The sequence below is a fragment of the Phyllostomus discolor genome, chromosome 15, assembly GCF_004126475.2.
Source record: "Phyllostomus discolor isolate MPI-MPIP mPhyDis1 chromosome 15, mPhyDis1.pri.v3, whole genome shotgun sequence".
Lineage (NCBI taxonomy): Eukaryota > Metazoa > Chordata > Mammalia > Chiroptera > Phyllostomidae > Phyllostomus > Phyllostomus discolor.
Window position 1 is genome coordinate 1973857 of NC_040917.2, and position 16930 is coordinate 1990786.

Below are 16930 nucleotides of genomic sequence, written 5' to 3' on the forward strand. Positions count from 1 at the left end.
CAACCTCCATCACCACCAGATTTTTTGTTCTGGGCATTAGGTTCATATGTCTGTGGTGCCTGCTGTCCAGCAAGCACATGTCCTGCTGTTGGTCTGCTTGGACTCTGGGATAGGTGGAGCTGCTGCACTCTTGAGTGCTGAAAACCCTCTGGTTGAATCAGCTGATGTGGGTCAGAGGGTTTCATGGCTCACTGATGATTCATTAGGAGAGCAGGAAGCACATGTATGAGACTGACTTCGGAGCATGTGAGAATGTTTTCCTCTTATGACAACAAACCTCTGAAATTCAGATATATAGGAAGTCAACACAGAATCTTGAAGGGAGGGAGGCTTCGAGAGAGAAAATTCTGTGTGGAGCGTTAACTCCACACTGGCCAGGAAACAAGCCCTTAAACTGCATCTGCAGCTGCTCCCCAGCTGATCCCTGAGCCCAGTGTGACCTGAGCGCCCCCTGGTGGCCTGAGCGTCCCCTATAGCCCAGCCCTCTTAACTCCTTCAAGGAGGTTTGTGTCTGGGCTCACCCTGACTTCCCCTCCCTGTGTCACTTGCACAGTAATACATGACCGTGTCTTCAGCACTCTGGCTGTTCATTTGCAGGTAGAGTTCGTTCCTGGCGTTGTCTCTGGAGATGGTGAATCGGCCCTTCACAGAGTTGGCTTAATATATGCTACCACTAATACTAAGGTATGAGACCCACTCCAGCCCCTTCCCTGGAGCCTGGCGGACCCAGTTCATATCGTGGCTACTGACAGTGAATCCAGAGGCCTTGCAGGAGAGTCTAAGTGACCCCCCCAGGCTCTACCAAGCCTCCCCCAGACTCCACCAGCTGCACCTCACTCTGGACACCTGCAAACACAAAGATGCCAGATCAGGAGGCTGTCACCCATCCACGGTTTCTATCAGTCATATCCATTCACATACTCAGTGTCTCTAATTCTCCATAAATTACCTCTCAAAATTACAACAATGAAAACCCAGCTGAGCCCAGACTCCATGGTGAGTGGTCTGTGTTCTGTCCTGAGCAGGCACTGGGGACACCTGAAAATCCTGGGCTCAGATCCTGTCCTAGAGCTGCAGGATTGGGGATGGGCTGCTTTTCATGAGCAGAGGGGCCCTATTTGCATGCCCTCCTACTATATATGGGACTCTTAGGCTGGAGAGTGACATGAAGGACATGGACCCAGAGTGTCCTTTCTCCAAGGGTCATATCTGTTGAGAATTACTCCCCATATTTAAACTGATAATTTATCCACTACCCCAGTACTCCAAGAGATGGGTACATGAGCTAGGAAGGTAAATTTTTGTAAAGTAGAGGGATTTAAAATGAGAGTTGCCTTTGAAAGTCACCAGTGATGGACTCACCAAAAGTCTAACCCTCACGTGCAGAGGGAGAACTAAAAGTGCTAGAGATTCTAGTTCAGGAGATGGGAATGTCCATCTGAACTTGTTTTTCTTACAAAGCACCCAGAGTATGAACTGAGTACAGAGTTTGTACCTAGAGTTTGTAAACCCAGTGTTGTAGGAGGTGGAACATCTGTGTGGATCATTGGGAGGCAGAAGCATGAACTCTACACAGAAGCAGACAGAGCTCCCAGGTCATGTTCACTCAGGGGAGTTTGGTGGTGAGTGTGCAGCAGCTTCACTGCTTCATTATTTTTTTCTCTGTGGTAAAACCATGTTCAAACACTCGGGACAGAGAAAAAACTCAGTCATGACCAGATTTGCTTTGTTGATGATATAAGTAGAATTTGTAAAGTGACAACTTTGAAGTATTAGGAATCTAATTATGGAAAACTTGATGCAAACCACTAACAGAAAGTAACACATAGAAGTAAATTCATAATTGGCATGAAGAGCCTATTTTTTTCTTTATCCATTGGTTACAGGATGGATAAATCATTAAATAACAACCCATTCCTGGAGCTGTTGGTTATAACTTTATATTAAACCTTTCTCAGTGGCGCTCCAGGCTGATGCTCTCCATCAGGATCTGTGTGTACATGGACATATGATGTAGCTCTAATCAGGGAGCTGGAGAGGAGTAAGGTGGGCCCTGTGGTTCTTCAATAGTTAATTTCAGAAGAACCATCTCCTCTCACTGTCCCTATCCATGTCTGCATGTGACCCATGGGAGTCTGTCACTAAGGTCATACCTGGTGGGCATTCACTGAACTTGAAGCTGACACACTGAATGTATCAATGTGCAAAGTGGAAAAAAGAACTCCATGCAAGGGGATGAATTATCATGGATGGTAAATTAACCTCATTTCAGCTGACACATTCACTCTGACCTCCAGACTGCCCAAGAACAAATGCGTGTAGATGGCAGTGTCAGGTGTGTGATTGGTTCAGTTGTTATAGGAACATATTGAAAATTGGATGTTGGACTTCCATTGTCAACAGTATCTCCACCATTCTCCCTGCTGTGTGATGACATCAGTACAGTCCCAGGGATAGGGACACTCACAGAATTGTGGTCTGAGATGAGTAGCCTTCTCAGGATCTCTCCCTGATGGAGGACAGAAAAAACACTATGATGCCATAGAGATGCCACAGCCCATCTCCTGCTCCTCTCCCACACAGAGCAATGCATAGCTGGTGAAGCTCCACACAGAAAGCTTTCAGGAGACCTGCACTGAGGCCCCAGGCTTCCTCAGCTGATCACAAGGCTGCAGCAGCTGCATGAGGGAGTGTCCACCTGTGGAGATGAGGCAAGTCTGGGTGAAAATTCCTCATGAGTACTTCTGGCCCACTCCTCAACCCAGGGTCTGAGGAGAGCCATACATGCAGCCACTGGCACCAGGACAAGGGTTCTCCAGCTCTAGTCCATGGTGAGGGCTGTGTCATCAGGACTAATAATGTAGGGAAGGGTGTGGCTGTGGGTGATGCTCTCAGGGCACAGACAGACTCATGGTTAAACTAGTCTACCTCACCTCACTTGCATATTCATGAGCCAGGGCACTTTAAGGCTGTCATATGACCCCACCTTTGAGAGGGTACAGGAGACAGGGACCATTCTCAGTGGGAGAGTCAGGGTCCAAGTCTCAATGTTATTGGATATATGCTTGCTGCTGGCTCCCTGAGCTCTGTACAGACATAGCTCCTCCCAGTGAGGAACAAGCCCCCACAGGACATGCTCCTCATTGAGAAACACATTTGAGTGTAACAGAGTCTGCCTGGACCAGGTCTGGGTTTTAATGCCTAACATCTTATTCCTGAATCAGTGTGTCTCCAGAATGCAGCATTGAAAAAATTTAAAGGTCATCCCTGTTTCCAGCTCCTTAACATTAAGATATAAAGAAGTCATTGAATTACTCCCATTGACTGTGGTTCTCTTGTCTTATCAAGTATAATACATTTTCTGATAGAACAGGATATTTACAGTCACCTCATGCCTACCCCTCATTTTAGATGTTTTCTTTATGAAAAGAGGAAGACTCAGGCCCTCAGAGGAAATACCTCCCATGCCCCCTCTCCACCTGGTCCTGGGGCAGAAGCCCTGAGACAACTGGCCCCATGTGCCCCTGCCGCCCATCCCATACCCCACAGGGAAAGGTCCTGTCTGGGCTCACAGGACATAAGTTGTCAGCACCTCTAGTTTAGAATTAAACGTTATATTATGATTTTAGGATACTCCCTCTGGGACACCATGTGTTTAGACATCTAAGCATACCTGACGTTTAGTCTTTCTAAACCCCAGTGATTCTGCAGGGAGCCCCTTCACCAGGGACTGTGAAGCAGCCAGGGAGCCTCTTTGCTGGACATGCCAGATGAACCGACTCAGCCAACACCTCTCAGTCCAGAAGATCTCAGGGGGTTTGGGAGTTGATGTCCTCGGGTTCTTCTGCTTGAAGGTCCCATTTGAGTATCCTTGCATGGGGTCCTAATTCCACTGCACTAGTACTGCTCAACAAGTCACACACACACACACACACACACACACACACACACACACACACTTTTCATGGTAATTACCTGCAGGTCTCTTTTCTCCTCTCTTCCTAGTACCTGGACAGGATCCCTACTCACATTCGAACTAGGTAAGTGACCTACTTTGATTACAGAATAGAAGCAAACACAATTGACGTGAAGACTGGAGACTGCCCATCCTGGCTGTTTCCTATTCTCCCAGCACCTGGAACCTGAAATGTTTATGGTGAGAAGGTCCTGATTTGTCTTGAGGGGGGACAGTTCAAGGATACCCTTGTCCAATCAGTGTAGACAACTCTGGCCTGACTTGTAGAGGAAGTCTCACTGACCTACAGTCCACAGGCCGACACCCAGGAGCGCCGAGGTCTGAACCATGGGTGTCACTGGATCTGTGTCTCCTCAGGAGCATAAGCAGGGTCTGATGCAGGAAGAGGGGACTCAGAAAAGTGGTCGTGTGATGTCAGATTCTGTTGACCAGGGTCAGTATTGTTTTCCACTGTGCTGCCTGCTATGCGAGCGCCCCCTGGTGTCCTGAAGCCCCCCTGCAGCCCAGCCCTCCTGTCTCCATTTGGGAGGTTTGTGTCTTGTCTCATATTTATTTCCTCTTACTGTGTCTCTCGCACAGTAATACACAGCTGTATCCTCGGTGGTCATGGAAGTCAGCTGCAGGGAGAACTGGTTCTTGGACGTGTCTCTGGAGATGGAGGTGCAGCTCTTGAGGGACGCACTGTAGTAAGTACTTCCACTATAACTTATGTACCCGATCCACTCCAGCCCCCTTCCTGGGAGCTGGCGGATCCAGCTCCAGTAGTAATTAGTGGTTATGGAGTAACCAGAGACTGTGCAGGTGAGGGAGAGAGTCTGTGAGGGCTTCACCACTCCTGGGCCCGACTCCTGCAGCTGCACCTCAGAGCGGACACTTGGGAACAAGGGATATGAGATCCTGTCAGTCTTGTGCATTCTCCACTGTCCCATAGACCTACATCTGACACCCAAGACACTCACCCTGGGGGGCTGTCACCAGGCACAGGAGAAGACCCAGCAGTCTCATTTTCTTCTAGAGCACAGTTCTACTTTCCCCAGAGATCTCTGCCCTGTGTGAGGAGAGAGCTGTGAGCCCCCACAGCCCAGGGGAAGATGTATCCTGCAGCTGGAAGAGAAATTTGCATGCCAGAGGGCTCTGTTCTCATAAGTGGGGAAGGACTGAGGTCACTGTCCTATGTCCTTCTGGGATCTGAGCACATTTCTTCTTTTGGACTCGATGGCATTGGTTAGGCATGGGAGAGTGCTTAGTTTATTAAATGCCTTGAACTCAGGGCAAGACACTACCCATTTTTCTATGTTTAAAAATTAATGCTGATCAAGATGAGAGGATCACACTATTTTAATTTTGTGTATAAAAAAACTAATTAACATTATGCCCAAACATCTCCCCAGTCCTAGGAATGACATGAAGTAGACTCATCATTTCCAGACTAGATAATCATAATTTCATGTAAAATAATATATTTCATGTGGTAATTATTACAAAGTGAAGAAGAGCCTTTCCATTCACCAGGATGAGGTGTCCAGGGACTGCAGGTGGTGGTGCAGGTGCAGCCTCTGTGCCTCAGTCCAGCTGCAGGGAACAGGACACTCTGGTAAGGGCCTGCTGCCCAGAGTCCAGCCCTGGCCCTGCAGCTGTCACAGGTGCTACACATGCTGGGTCCTTCCTTTAGGATCACTTCCCCCAGGGCAGTGCAGCTGTTTCCCTCAGGTGAGCCACTCAGGAGGTGCCCAGGGTTCCTAGACCAACTGAGGCTCTGAGACCCAGGGGTCACCTTCTCCCAGAGACACAGGTACTGACTGCCACCAGGGGTTCTGAGATGTGTGTTAATTATCTAACCCAACTCCTAGTCATAGGGAATCAGCTTGGAACCTCCCTTCCCCCATTCACCTGAGGCCCTGGAGTAAATATCTGGAGGCTGATGTCCTGGGAAGAGGACTGGAACTCATGATGGGCCAAGGTTACATATGGAGTGAAAACAGAGTGCAGACTAGGAGAATCTTTCATTAGATTCAAAAATTGAGTGGACATGCATGATTGGATTTAACTGCCTGGTGAACAATTGAAACCATGTTTACTTCCCCAGTCTCACTCACTCTCTATACACAGAACATTCCCACTACAGTCCCATCATTTAACAGGGCACAGTGAGGACTGGGGCACATCTGACAGACTGAGGACACCCATGGACCAGGCCTGAGATTTCTGTAGGTGATAAAGTTCTCAGGAAACTGCTCCTTTGTTGACAGGAGCACTGAGAGCGAGGGGTTGGTGCAGCCACATGGAACCAAGGTGATGTCTGTGTTGGGGATGGCACCAATATCTTGAAAGTGCTGGGTGACAGCTGTGAGGAGCCCTGGGTAGTGACCAAGAGTGACCAGCATGACGGGCAGAGGTGGATTCCTAGGAAGAGAAGCAGTGGCAACAACTCTTTCAGTGAGAAGCACACCATTGCCGCAAGGGACAGCTGTGCTCTGTAACCCACTCCTGTCCCCTGCCCCAATGTGAGGGAGGATCCTGAGTCTCCCTCCATGGCCAGGGCTGCCCTGTGATGTGTAATCTGATCTAACCTTGGGGTCTCTCAGTCTGGACATGTCATCCTCTCCCTCACCTGTCCCTGCAATGATGCCCAGAGATGCATTCCAGGTGAACTTGGGCATCTCTGCATCCCAGTTTTTAAAGAGATTTAGACACCATGACTCCAGATAAGAGGAGCCAGTTGAAGGTCTTGTCATTTGTCTCACTCACATATCAGGTGAGAGCAGAGGGAAGTGTTTGGTACCTGACTCAGGGACACGGAACAGAGACAATTCATGGGGACAAAGTGTTTCCTGAGAAAGAAGGGTCCACATTGTGCAGTGTGGTCCTGTGGCTGTTGAGTGTCATGGACAATTGTGCATCCCCAACATCATTTTTGTGAAACCTTGAGTTAGAGAATGATGGGAACTAATGTGACACCACACTATTTGCATCACCTTTAAAGAGTCGTCTGCATCTTTGAAATGTTCTTCACCCTCTTAGGACATGACTCACCCTTTCTTCTTGTCCCCACACATGCATCTAACACATGATGTGTTGCAACCATTCAATGTCAGATAGGTTCATGGGATTTAGACATATGGAAATTGTGGGAATGTTCAAATGTGTTGCATGCCTTTATTCAAAGGTTGGCAATCCACACACACTGCTAGCTGTGTGTCTCCCTACTTGTCCCTGTGTGTCACCTGTGTGTCTCCTGCCCTCTCTCTGTGTGCCCGGCATGACGTCCCAACTCCCTTGTATACTCAAATATAGACAAAGCCACCCAGAAGCCAACAGATTGTACAACAGAGCTGCATTGTGTGCATGCAGACCCACTCAAGGCTATGGGAACCATTTATCAGACACAATCTCAGGGCTATGAGAACACTGTTTGTCAGACCTGTACTCGAGGTTATGGGAAACTGCCTCCCTTAGGCACAATTTGATCCTTATGCATTCACAAATACGTTACATCTTCAGAGACAACCATGCAAAGGACTATGACTTCTTGTATAGTACATATTTCTGAGAATAAATTTTCAGATCATATTTTTGAACAGTTAAAGATAACTGAACTCTATGGAATAACTGGATTTATAGAAATACTGGCCAATAAACAACACAAAAATATTATGGGGCAACATGAACTGAAGACTATTGTAGTTGTTTAACTGTTGCTGAACATATTGATAATTTTTAATCATGTTTTTTTTTTTTCAGACATAAGACACTGAGCATTTTTCTTAAAGCAGTTTGGTAAATTATACTTTAATGATAAATAGATAGGAATTCACATATTGCTCCTGTTTGTTCCTTCTGGAATTTGTAAAGACTTATGAATTAAGTCTTATTAAGACTTATTATATTATTATATATTATTATATAATAATATATATTATTATATCCATGACAATATATTCATTTTAATAAATAAAGCAGGAACCTGATTTATTCATAATAGGACACATAAAAGCATTTCTCAGTTGTGATTTTATCTACTAAGACTTTGAATGGAATGTCATGTCCAAGAGAGACCTGCCTAGACTCTGGATGTCAGAAAAAGCTTTAAGGAATGAAGAATGACTTTGAAGCTAATAAAAGCAACTTGTAGAAAGGGCCTGGTGCCTTGCTTATTTGGAAGGTTCATGGCAGTCTATCCAAGCAAGGAGGGAAGGTTGATTTCCTGGGAGATCACAGGGGAGAGCTCAGGACATTTTGGAAGACCTGAAGAACTTAAGGAACTCACTGAAAGTTACAGGCGTAGCAGGTAAAACCTAATAGCAACAATGTGGCTTGACTTCCTCCTTTCATGGGGTGAATTAAAACTCATCCTGGCAATTTCTTATAAGAGGCCACCAGCAAAGCACATTTAAGAGAGCCTACATATTTAAGAAAGTCAATTGTTATCCCTGTTATGTTTATGCAAATAATGAGGCAGAATTGAAACTTAATGCTTTAAATGAATTATCCTTTCTTTCTTTTTTTTTAATGAATGTGAATCTATGTAGAGAATTTATGTTTCAATAGATTCTGTACAGCCCAATTATGGACATTAAACTCTAGTTAAGTGAATTGCCTTCAATTTTTTTTAACTTATAAACATAACTAAATCCTACTTTTTCTGGCTTCTTCAGTAATATTGAGATTAGTCACACAATTTGACTCCTCCATTCTAAAGCCCCACTCCTACTCATGGAGCACCACTTCCAGGCACCATCTGCACCTTTGTCTGTGCCCAGGCCACACCTCCCCTCTGAGAGCAAGGATTTATTGGCTCTGAAGAGAAGTGTCATCCCTCTTCAGCAGGAAGCAGTTACAGAAATGATCTGGCACCATTTTTTTTTTCCCTAAACGGATTCAGAGTCAAAATTCTTGAGCTGGAAAGAGAATAGCTAGTTAGACAAAATCACAGAAAGAAAGAGAGGCCATGGATCAATGACCCCCAAGACTGAAATCTCAGGTGCCTGGCAGCAGGCATGTGAAGACAAATGAGTAAAAAGGTTCACATAGGCAGATGGTGGGCTGCCATGTTGACTAGGATAATGGAGGTGAGGGTCCAGGGTCTCCTGCAGATACCTCCCAAAACATCAGTATTTCTCCATGGGAACCAAAGATATACTTGGGACACATGTAGTCTGTTTAAAACATCAAACTAATTATGAAAATTCAGTCCTGGTGAAAGGGGTAATGAGACAAATGCAACAACAAGCATATCACAAGTCATTAAATGTCCACTCAGAGATTAAAGTTATCACACCGCTTTCTCTGTTTGTATGAATACTCCATTCTTCTGCTGGAAGAGGTCTTGTTCTATAAATTGCCAACCCAATAAACTTTTTCTACTAGAAGGAAACAGCATCCTCTCAGGTCCCACGGGAGCATGTGCCCCATCTCCAGGTGTTTTTAACCTATTCAGGGGACAGAGAAGAGACATGCTCCTTCCTGAGATTTACAAGCAAGACATTAAAACTTTTCAGGCAGATGGGATTAAAGAATGATCAATCAACACGCACACAAATGGCTCACGATCTTCCCAGAGAAATACCGTATGATGAATATTTCTTTAGATGTGCTGTATTACCCTGCTGGGGAGCAGCTGCACATTGGTATGTACTTCAGAATCTCTCCAAGACTTAAATCACATTAATATTCACATTATATACAGCAGCCAAGACATGGACAAAGAAAGCATACATATGGCCCTGGCTGGCATAGCTCAGTGGATTGAGCATGGGCTGCAAACCAAATTGCCGCAGGTTCGATTCCCAGTCAGGGTACATGCTTGAGTTGCAGGCCATGACCTCCAGCAACCACACATTGATGTTTCTCTCTCTCTTTCTCCTCCCTGTCCCTTTCTAAAAATAAATAAATAAAATACTAAAAACAAAGAAAGCACAGATAATGGAATATTATGTGCCACAAAAAGGAAAATCTGCCCCAGTCTGTGTGGCTCTGTGGATTGAGTGACAGCCTGTGAACCCAAGGGTTGGTAGTTTGATTCCAGGTCAGGGCACATGCCTGGGTTGCTGACCATGCCCCCAGTAATGGGCATAAAAGAGGCAACCACACACTGGTTTTTCTCTCCTTCTCTTTTTCCCTTCAATACCATCTCTCTAAACATAAATAAATAAAATCGTTAAAAAATGAAAACCCCACATTACTGAAATAGTAAATGGACCTTGAGGACATAATGGTAGTGAAAATAAGTGAGGCACAAAAGTAAAACATACAGTGTGATGTCACGTGTATGTGGATTTAAAAAAAAAAAAAACATTAAGAAGATCGTATGTGTGATGAGCAGAAAATGGGTTGTGCAGGGGGAGATTTGGGTGTTGACGACCTGATGGTATAAACTTCCATCTACAGGATAAGGAAGTCCTTAGGATTTAGTTGATGGCATGATGAGTAGATTTATAACTGCTCTATGGTGTGTGTGGAAGTTCCTAATGAGAGTAGATCCTAACAGTTCTCAGTACAAGGAAACCCACATTTACCTTCTTCTTCCTCTATATTCTTGTATTCTATTCTCTTCCTTTTTGCTTATTTGTGTCTACATGAAATGATGGGAGTTAATCATCAGATATGTAAGTGAAGTCATCACATTATCCATCTTATCCTTATGCAGTGTGGAGTGAACATATCTGACCACTCCATCTCTCACAGAAGTGGAAGCACGCAGCTGTCAGGATTCTGAGAGGGGTGTGTTTCTCTGGGCTTTGTGTCTCCAAGGTTCAAGCATGTGCTTGCATCTGTCCACATTCTCCTCTTTTTAGGTGAACAACATTTTGCGGAGTGGATGGAACAGATGTTTCTTATTGAGTATCCTATTTCGCCTTTCATTTTCATAAGAGTTCAGTTGCTGTAAACTGATGTCTTTGATGTTTTTCTGATCAGAAAAAGGCACAAGAAAGGTGGACAACAAACTTGTATGAATGGGGTTAACACATGATCACAGGGAATGGACAGGAAGCACCTTTGACCAGAGGCTGTGCTGTTAGGACTAATGATAATGATTTCCATAGTGTGCTGGTGGTCACCCATCATGGTCTCCCATCCATCCTGGAAGCACCAGGATACAGAGAAAAGGGAGGTGGAGACACAGCCTGTGTGATGGGGGCTGGGCTGATGCAACCCTGAGTCTGACAGGGACCAGGTCCACCTCCAGGTCACACCTGCCTCAGCCTGGACTCCCTGGAATGGGGACACACAGCCCACCTCTGCACTGTGACTCCGAGGGAATAACAGATCCTGAGAGAATGAAGTTCAGGGGAATTCAAGGAGCAAGGGTAATGTGAGGGTCACAGAGGAGTCTCAAGGTCAGTTTCAGTCCAAGATGGCTGGCCTGAGACACAGGAGGAGCCCGTGTACCCTGGGAGCTGGAGTCAGAGTAAAGCTCTTGTGGGTGTTCCAGTTCCAAGGCCATCAGACAGGATTGTCACATTAATCCCCTGAAACCTTTGACAATTGGGCAGGGCCCCCACATTAGGTAGGGCAATCTGCCTAACCCAGTCCACTAGTTTCTAACACAACCATGGAATCCCCCAAATAATGTTTAAAAAAATATGAGGACACTACCAGTTAAGTGAAGCCCTAAATTAACTGTTAAATGATCCAGGTATCCCACACTCTCAGGAGACTCACGACATTTTCCCCACACACCGTCCTCAATAGTGTCTTGATCATCTTCCACTAGGAGATTCATCTGCTGAATGAGGGCTCAGGGGAAATGGCTGATGAAGATCACGGGGAGACCTTATTGTGTTAGTTAATGACAAAGGCCACAGCAAAACTCCACATAGTCCCTGGGTTTCACACTTTACATCTCAAGGAGCAAATGTGAACTGCACTACTATGAGAGTGGTTCCAGTGCAGGATGTCTAACTCAGGACTCTCGGACCCTCCAGAAGCTGCAGTCCATGGAAGGAGGTGGCTCCTTTGGTGAAGTGAGAAAAATCACAGACAGTGGAAAATGACACTCAAGATGTCTCACCCAGACCCCTGTCTAATCCCTGGTCTGTTCTTGCCTGCTTGCTCACAGTCCCTGATGCTGCACACCCCAGTGCCTGACGACCTCCCTTCCCTTATTATTGTTGTTGCTGGGTGGACTCAGGAGTCTGACCTCAGGTTTTGAAGCTGGATGTCTGGGAGCTTTCAAGTCTCAACTCCCCATCACCATCTGCCCTCATATGGACGTGGTGAATTAAAAAAGCCTGAGTGATCGCACCTTTGTCCCTGGTGGGAGAGTCAATCCACTCAAGTCCCAACACAACATGAGATCCCTCACCCTCTGACCACAAAAGCACTGAGGCAAGCTCCTGGTCTGCCTCCTTGAAGCCACTTCACCCCTGCTGGAGAGGCCTGACTGGCCCTCCCGAGACTTGGTCAAGTCAGAACAGAACTTCATTGGATCCTTCAGTGTGTGGGCATCATCAGACTCCACATCTGAAGCTAATTTGGGGGGAACCACCCTCCGTTTACACAGGGACTGTGGCCACCTTGCTGTGTCCACAGAGCTGGGATAATGAGCACCCCCATCACCAGGCCTTCTCTCTCAGTACTGACCACTGCTCTGCTAGCTGGTGGCAGGGGAGCCCTGGGAGCTGCCATTTTCTGCTGAGTTGTCTCGTCTGTTGGTGTCCTGATCCTGATTCTGGAGAAGATGCAGAAGCAGATGTCAGATGAAGGGGAAAGCCAGACTATAGAATAATCCAGAGTGTAGCCTCCACCTTCCCCTCCTCCTGCTATGGATGCTTTGATATCTGGGTCTTGAGCGCCACTTTGTGTCCTGAGTGCCCCCTGAAGCACAGCCCTGCTGTCACCTACAAGGAAGTTTGTGTGTGGGTTCAACTTGACTTCCCCTCACTGTGTTTCTTGCACAGTAATACAAAGCTGTGTCCTCGGTGGTCACAGAACTCAGTTTCATGGAGAACTGGTTCTTGGATGTGTCAGCAGTGATGGAGATTCAGGTCCTTGAAAGCTGGGTTGTAACTTGTGCTCCCTGTCCAGTACCCCATCCATTCCAGCCCCTTCCCTGGAGATTGGCAGATCCAGTTCCAGTAGTAACTGCTGGTGACTGAGCCACCAGACACGGTGCAGGTGAGGGAGAGGGTCTGTGAGGGTTTCACCAGTCCTGGGCCAGACTCCTGCAGCTGCAACTGGGACAGGACACCTGGGGACAAGGGACATCAGTTCCTGTCAATCATGTATAGTCACCACCATCCCAGAGACCTGTGTCCGACATGTGAGACACTCACCCTGGGGGGCTGTCACCAGGCACAGGAGGAGACCCAGCAGCCGCATCTTCTCTAGAGCACAGCTCTGTCTTCCCCAGAGACTTCCGCCCCGTGTGAGGAGAGAGTGATGAGCCCCAAAGCCCAGGGGAGTTTTTACCCTGGAGCTGGAGAGAAATTTGCATGTGGGGGACTCTGTTCTTATAAGTGGAGAGGCACTGAGCCAGGTTCCCCTCTGGGTATCTCTTCTCCTGACCACATGCTCTGTGTGACCTGGGACAAGATGACACGTAGGTTGTGAGCCTCACTGCAAATAGGTCTAGGATGGCCATGCCCTTCTGCATGCAAAAGGAGATTTGGGATCTCATGTGTTTTCTTGTAGATATTATAAGGGATTAGATTTTGTCCAAACTCTTAAAAATACAACATGAATGTATCCACACTTGGGAAAAGCTTATAATCATAATTTTATATTTAGTAATATGTTTGTTTCAGGTTAGTTATAAGTAAGACCCTGATATAAAGGGCACTTTCTTCAGAGAACCCATTTTCTGTAACTCAAACACCTGTGACCACTTTTATATGAGTAATATAGAGGCTGGGTGGGGCCCCTTGTTCCTTGTTCTGTGAGTGTTGCATTTATGTCCCAGGCTTTCTGTGCTAAGTGTCCATTAAGGCGCTGAGGCCCGCAGCAGAGAGCCCTCACAAATGACATCAGAGACAAGCACACTTTTTGTGTGGGAGATGAAAAACAAAGCAGCAGTACACCTCTCTATGGTGCAGTGTCATCCAATTACTGAACAGATGATGTGAGAGAATCACTGCTGATCCACATTCTAAGATTTTGGCACTAAGATTCCATTGTGTTCAGAGGCAGCAGAGTGGGAAGGGCCACGTCCATAGGTTTCCCAGAGGCAAGGTCACTGTGCTCCTCAATGGAACCCTCTCCATCTCCAGCCTCCCTGAGATGGCTGGTCCCTGTATCTTGAGGCTCCTGGGCTCCTGCTCTACATGGAAATTCCTCTATATTCAGGATACAATATTTTCAGACATAGCGTTTGAAAATATGTTCTCCACTCTATGCTGGTCTTTTCATTCCCTTAATAGTACCTGGGTGGGGCAAAGGATTTGGATTTTGGCTACATTTTTTTTAAAACATTTCATGTATTTATTTTTAAACAAAGGAGAAGGGAGGGAGAGAAGGAAAGAAACATTAAGTATTGTAGCCTTTTGTGTGCCTCCTAGTGGGTACCTGGCCCATAATGTAGGGATATGCCCTGACTGGGAATCAAACTGCCCACACTTTGGTTTGCAGGCCAGCACTCCATCCACTGAGCCACACCAGTCAGGGCTAATTTTAGCTATATTTAATTCATCAATATCTTACCCCAATGTTTCATCTCCATATTCACTAGACAGCTCACTCTCAGTGAGATTATGTCCTGTATTCCCTGACATTTGTATGAAGAATGCAGTTTCCCTGTGATTGTGGAGAGGAGTAGCGATGCTGATTCACAAACGATGAGAGTCATGTGCAGAGAAGCTCACTGCCCGACAGGTGCTCCACAGACACCAGGGAAACTTCCTTCAGAGTGAGGTCCCACTGGGTGCTCATCTCTTTGATCATAACTAGAAATGCAGGACAGGAATAGCTGATCACTCTTATCCCACTTTCAGTTGTCTTTCAAGTTGCTATTAAAAGGGAAGGAGATTTTCTCCAGAAGTCATTTTAAATCTGAAGCATCTCATTGAGCATATCTGCCATTGCCACGCCCTGCATCCACAGTCTCCTCTGCACTGATGCACACATGCAGCTTTGTGGGCAACAAGAGACCAGGCATCCGACAGTGGTCCCATGAGATCCTGGTGGGGCCCAGGATCCCTCTCAGCTGGGACATCATTGCTGCTGCTATGTGGTAGTTCCTCACATTGCTCACAGGTGTGTGCACTACTGGTGGTCATATAAAACAACCTACTGCACTTCAGAGTCATGTTACAGCACAACCTGTGCAGTCACAGTGGTGGCTGATCCATCCAGGTGTGGGGAATGACGCTGTGATGTTCACACAGGATGGAACTGTCCAACTCTGCATTTCTCAGACCCTATTCAGTCCCTGGCTGTGTCAGCCTTGCTGTAAATATAACCCCAATTAAAGCACAGTCCTTCATGAACACCCATTTATTTTGCTTTAATTAATCAAAATGTTCCTTGTACCTGACCCCCTGCCTCTAAAGTATTCGGAGGTCAATTCCCCTGATTCTTGATGTTGAAAGTTTTATAATTCTGGAAGTCATATTAATATTGTGAAGTAAATCTTTGTTGTATCTTCTTTTTCAACTACTTATAGAATACACATATTTATTACATTCTTACATTTTGTGCTTTTCTGTGAATTTTTAATGAATCCCTCAAATACAAAACTCACTACAATTTTGGGTAGGAGGTAATATATTGACTTTCTCGATCTCTGATTTCTGGGGCAGTCCTAGTTCACACTGGCCTCCTCCAAGGTCACATGTAGCCTGATCCTTTGACCTGTGTTGATCCCTCCAGCAATGGCCCTGGGTCTTGTTCATTGTGGGTGTTGACATGTCTCTTCCAACTGGTACAAAGTCCTCAATTTTATCTGAAAATATAAAATGTGTGATGAGCTGGATTTCTGGAAATGCTTGAAAAGGGTTTCAGCGAGAATCTGCATCTTCCTTGGGTCATCAGGGTAAGTCCAGGCTCATGAACACTCATCGAAGGGTCTCACCATCCTCAGTTACCAATGGAAACACAAGCCAGGTCACAGAACCACAGTAGTCGGAGATGCAGAGGACGTGGGGGTGAGGTCAAGCACCTCTCATGGATCTGTACTTCACTCACTCTGCACCATCCCACTGTCTATAGAGTCCCCCAGTGCCAGGCAGGAATGACCAGTGACTGATGGTGCCATGGAGTGGAGGACAGTACAGCCCACACCAGGATAAGGCTGATATTGTTCTCAGTTCCCCACTCAGGAGGGGCCCACTGTCAATGTCACATCCCTTACTGAGGGTTGCACCCTCTCTCTGCTGCTGAAATAAGGCCCTGAGTGTGGAGGGCCAAGCGGGATAATGCATCCCAGGTAGCTGGAAGCACAGTGGCCCTAGCCCACAGAAGACTGCCTGATAGATTGTTGTAAGAAAAGAATGCCTTGGCTGCTTGCTATATCACTGTGCCAAGATGGACCAGCAAATGTGCTTAAAATAAAATGTATCTAGGCTTGGGGTTTGTCTTTCTCATGCCCTACTTCAAAGCTGGCTCAATATATATAGCCTGACTTCACCAATAAACAGTTCCCTCCTCTGCATCCCAGAGAAGGGACTCCAACTGACCCTGCTTTCACTCTGTCTCTTTATTTCTTAATCCCCCATCACCTTCCCTCAGGACCTGACTGATCTAGCCGTGCTGGTCGCAGCACTGAGGGAGCCAAGACCACAGGGAATGTGAGTTGTGTGAGCAGAAGTGGGAAGAGCTCGTGTCCACTGGGTAACATCTGGGCAACTCTGGATCATACCAACAAAGAGCAAATTCTTCAGTTCAACATGAAGGATTTCTACCCACTTTTATTTTTCTAACCTGTCAGAAAGAGTGCTTCATTTTATTATTATTCACAAACAAAAATGTTGTCAGGTAACCTTGCTCTGGACTGCTCAGTGCCCCCTTGCCTGTACAAGA

The 16930-nt window shown here is 46.2% G+C and overlaps 1 pseudogene and 1 gene segment (V, D, J or C); both read right to left on the reverse strand.

The window, feature by feature from the left end:
• Positions 1–1245: 1245 nt before the first annotated feature.
• Positions 1246–5066, reverse strand: LOC118498322. The segment is given in 3 exon segments: positions 1246–1263; positions 4540–4850; positions 4936–5066. Coding segments are annotated over 3 exon segments (375 nt in total).
• Positions 5067–12569: 7503 nt separating this feature from the next.
• Positions 12570–13372, reverse strand: LOC114489640 (annotated as a pseudogene).
• Positions 13373–16930: the final 3558 nt, after the last annotated feature.